Source organism: Notechis scutatus, chromosome Z (assembly GCF_049901735.1).
Source record: "Notechis scutatus isolate UNSWTSFEM ecotype Mainland chromosome Z, rNotScu1.2, whole genome shotgun sequence".
Taxonomy (NCBI): domain Eukaryota; kingdom Metazoa; phylum Chordata; class Lepidosauria; order Squamata; family Elapidae; genus Notechis; species Notechis scutatus.
In genome coordinates this window covers 111,454,249-111,458,855 of record NC_142025.1, presented here as the reverse complement: position 1 = coordinate 111,458,855, position 4,607 = coordinate 111,454,249, and the positions used below count along the sequence as shown (strand labels likewise).

The window sequence follows — 4,607 nt, the reverse complement described above, 5'->3', positions numbered from 1 at the left end:
GTCCCCCACTCCCATCTTTGTGGGCCATTAAGGCCTGGGCCAGTCTATTCTACATAACAAAGATCTTCCTCCTTCAGGCAGAGCCATTCAATTGCCCTTCATTGCATCACCCAGCAAACTTTTTGATGATACAAACAAACTTAGCCCACAGACAACCTAAAAAGCTAGCCATGACTTCTAACAGCAACCAATCAGAATTCAAAGCCCAAAAAGGGCATAAAACACAAGCACTCTCAGCATCCCTTCCCTTTTCTTCACCCAAGAGCTCCAAGGCATGTGATCCTGTCCCCCATTAAACCATCTTTCCAAACAGCCTCCATGTTTCCAGTATCTTTTTCCCCACTTGGAACTGAACCCAGAAGGATATTTCTTACAACAGTGTGAAAAGAAAGATGCCCTCTGTCCTCTATTTTACACCTTCTTGGACTGAGTTCTGCCCCACTGAAGCCCTACATTGGAATATTACAGGTTGTTACATACCATCAATGTTGTTGCAAGAGGCATTGCCTCATGGTTCTCCAGGTTTGTGCAAAGATATGATTTCTAAGAATTAAAGGTTATCTTTGTACAACATCCACAATTTGATTACTGAATTAATCCATTGTCTGTGTTCATAAAAGATACTGCATCACTTTGAAAAAATACAGTGCATGTTGCAACATGCTACATCATATAATGTACATATAAAGTCATAAACCCACTGGACTCCCAAGGTGGCTCTGTATGCTGCATGACCCATTTACTTACTTTCTTGACCTTGTACATTATGTGAACACTATTGAATGGAATTGTGTAGAATGACCCATATAGAAAACAATAACATAACATTTGACCATTTGATCTTTTCTCATTCTCTCTCTAGTTTAATAATAGTTTTAGAAAAGAAAAGCCTTCTTGGGATGCCAGCATTTTGGCAGTTCGAATCTCACTGGCTCAAAGTTGACTCAGCCTTCCATCCTTCCCAGGTCGGTAAAATGAGGACAGATTGTTGGGGCAATATGCTGACTCTTAGAAAGGGCTACAAAGCACTATGAAGCATGAATAACAAGTGTTCTTGTTATTGCTTTCTCAAGACTTTGGATGTCCAATCTAGCTTGGTCTGCATACTATTAGTATCTCCTGATCCTAAATATTAGGCTTAACATGGAATCTTTCATCTCCTGGTTCCTTAATGTATAAATGAGTGGATTAAGAAACGGAGTCCAAGTGCTATAAAAAAGAGCTATCACCACCCTTAGAAGATCCTGAATCTCTCTTCTCAAATAATTGAAAGCTAAAGGAACATAGCAGATCATCACCACCACGAGGTGGGATGAACAAGTGGAGAATGCCCTTTGTCGTCCTTCAGCTGAGGGGATTTTCAAAATGGTGGTGACAATAGTACATATATGACATCACTATAAGGAAGATATAGATGATAGCTACTAAGCCAATATCAACAAAGGAAAATATCTCCTGGAACCAAGTGTCTGAATAGGCCAATTTCAACAGGGAAAGAATTTTGCAAATGATGTAATTGACCTCATTCTTGGGTCCATAAGGCAAGTGATGGAATGTACGCAACCACCAAACCACCATCCTGGGTCCCTGTTCTCAAATAATTAAAAGTTGGAGGCACATAGCAGATCATCACTACCATGAGGTGGGATGAACAAGTGGAGAATGCCCTTTGTTGTCCTTCAGCTGAGGGGATTTTCAAAATGGGGGTGACAATATACATGTATGACATCGCAATGAGGAAGATACAGATGATGGCTACTAAGCCAATATCAAGCAAGGTAAATATCTCCTGGAACCAGGTATCTATACATGCCAATTTCAACAGGGAAAGAATTTCGCAAACAATGAAGTTCACCTCATTCTTGGGTCCATAAGGCAGGCCATAGGAGAGTGAGGTAACCATGATGGAATGCACACAACCACCAAACCACATGCCCAAGGAAAGATAGAGGCAAATTCTCTGATTCATCAGGATGTTGTAATGAAGAGGCTTACAGATGGCCAGGAAGCGATCATAGGCCATGACAATATAGAGCAGTGGTGGAATTCAAATTTTTTTACTACTGGTTCTGTGGGCGTGGCTTATTTGGTGGGCATGGCTTGGTGGTCATGTGACTGGATGGCTGTGGCTTAGTGGTCATGTGACTTGGTGGGCATGGCTTGGTGGTCATGTGACTGGATGGACATGGCCAATTCAATGTCACTCATATCAAGGGGTGCCTCACCTGGCCCCTCCCCTCCCAGCCATTCCTTGTCACCCAGCCTCAACTTATCTGTAAAAATGTTGTTCACCTTTTTTGACTTTATTATCTACATACTATAGATGTATTTTCATGGACCACTGAAAGGAGCAAATGGCTCACTTGCTTTACCCAAGAGTGTGATAGGCAACAGGCTTTTAAGGGGCTGCCACAAAGAAAGAGGGACAATGTATTTTCTAAAGAAGCAGAATGCAAACAAGAAGCAATGGGTGGAAACTGAACAGAAAGAAGCAACCTAAAACTAAGGAGAAACTTCCTGACAGTGAGAACAATTAACCAGTGGAACTGCCTGTCTCCAGAAATTCTGAGTGCTCAATCACTGGAAGTTTTTGAGAAAAGACTGGACAGCCATTTCTCTGAAATGGTATAGGATTCACCCCAAGGTCCCTTCTTAGTACTATTCTGACACCTTTCTCAGGATTTCTACTCAGAGTTTGGCATCCTCAGTTTTCTTGCCTGAGCTGAGGGTTGGACTAGAAGACCTCCAAGGTCCCTTTTCAACTCTTCTTAAACACATGTGTATTTTATGCTCTGGACTATTTACATTGAATGCATGTAAACCCCGAAAAACCCTGGGCAAAAGAAAGGCAGAAAAATCACTCTAGGTGTAGGGACAGTGTAAAATATTAACACATGATACATAATGGAACAATTAAAAATAATAGAACAGAGTTTTATCTCTCTCTCTCTCTCTCTCTCTCTCTCTCTCTCTCTCTCATACACACACACACACACACACACACACACAGCACTTAACAGACAAGCATTTTGGAAGCAGCTCCTTTATATTTCTCCAAGGCTGGAGTGGATTCCCCCACCCCCTCTGTCAGACCGCACTCCTTCTCACTCCAGACACTTTAACTCACACGGGTAAAGCGATACTTGCAGCGTCCATGCCTTTCTTCCTTTCCCCCAGAGAGAAAGAGGATGTGGGGAATGGAAAGCTAGGAGAGCGATTGCAAGTGAGTGACTGGGCGGCCGGGTTGGGGGTGTGGCCAGCCAGGGGTCACCACCAGTTCGGCAACCCATGCCAAATAACCACTACCAGTTCGCCTGAGCAGGTGCGAACTGGTTGAATACCACCTCTGATATAGAGGAAGAAACCTGAACAGCCGACTAAGTGGTAGAAGAAATGCTGGGTCAGACAGCCTCCAAAAGAAATAACCCGTCCCCTTCCACAAACCCAGTCAGCACCTTTGGGACCACTATGGTGGATACTGAAATATCCATGACAGCTAAATGACAGAGAAACCAATACATGATTATTTTCGGGGTAGGGGTAATATTAGGACCACCTCCAAAAAATTAGGATTGGGCTTATTGTTGGGGTGGGTTGTGTTTTCTGAGAAGCACGGTACTTCAATAGAAAAAGAAAACTTTTTAATTATAATACATTGGTTTCTGCAAGTTAGATTTAGATGCTACAGTCAACAGGATCAGAATATTCCCAGTTATGGAGAGTAAATAGACAAGTAGAAATAAGATGAATAAGTGGATATAAAGCTGTTGAGGATATGGAATACCCAAGAGAACAAATTCAGTCCAGTCTGTTTGATTTTCACATCCCATTTGCACAATAGTCCTCTCTAGGAAATTCAAATTTTCATGGGTGAGGATTAACAAAAACTGAGAAATTTTGAAGTTTTCTTTCTGGAAAAAATTCAGGGTTCAGAAGCATGAAGTGTGGTGTTAAACAAGATTCTCAAATTCTTCCAAATCAGATAATCATGTTCTTTTCACCAACAACATCAATGATTGTGGTTTATGAATTGTTATTTTTTCCTTACTGAAAATGCAAGCTTGGAAAGATGGATTTTAGATTTAAGTGAGTCTTCCCAAGGTGCAAGTAAGATCCATGGAAACTCAGGAGAAAAACCTTTTTGTTCTAATATGGTATTTTTCCAGTCTTCAGCCAAGACATTTTTTTTCAATTACTCACAAAAATCTTGAGTCTTCATTCAATATAGTCTTGAACTCTTAAGTCATTTGTCCCCTAAAAGATTGTGCTTTGGTTTCCAAGTCATTGATGCAAATTCTTCACATTTCTCACTTACAAAGATTTGCTTTGGAAAACATGACACAACTTAGAGAAACTGCTAGAAACGGGTGACATAAACAGGTGACAAAACACATATCATATCATCAATGACGTTCTATTTTCTAAATTGAAAGCTTAGAATCCAACCAATTCTTTTCATGCAATTTTTTTTGTGTCATTCTGCATCACATGTTCCTCTGTTCTTCCTTTCCCAGGTCCTTCAGATAATTTTAAGAACAGATACTTTGAAAAAAATAAATTTACCACCATAATTTTATTATCAGTGCTCTCTCCTTTGATAATTAACC

General features: G+C 40.7%; 1 protein-coding gene across 1 annotated transcript; it reads right to left on the bottom strand.

Moving 5' to 3' along the window:
• Nucleotides 1-1,109: 1,109 nt before the first annotated feature.
• Nucleotides 1,110-3,830, bottom strand: LOC113425740 (olfactory receptor 10G6-like). Its single transcript, XM_087947360.1, is given in 5 exon segments — nucleotides 1,110-1,252; nucleotides 1,576-2,037; nucleotides 3,354-3,434; nucleotides 3,437-3,522; nucleotides 3,658-3,830. Coding segments are annotated over 5 exon segments (945 nt in total).
• Between the last annotated feature and the right edge of the window lie 777 nt (nucleotides 3,831-4,607).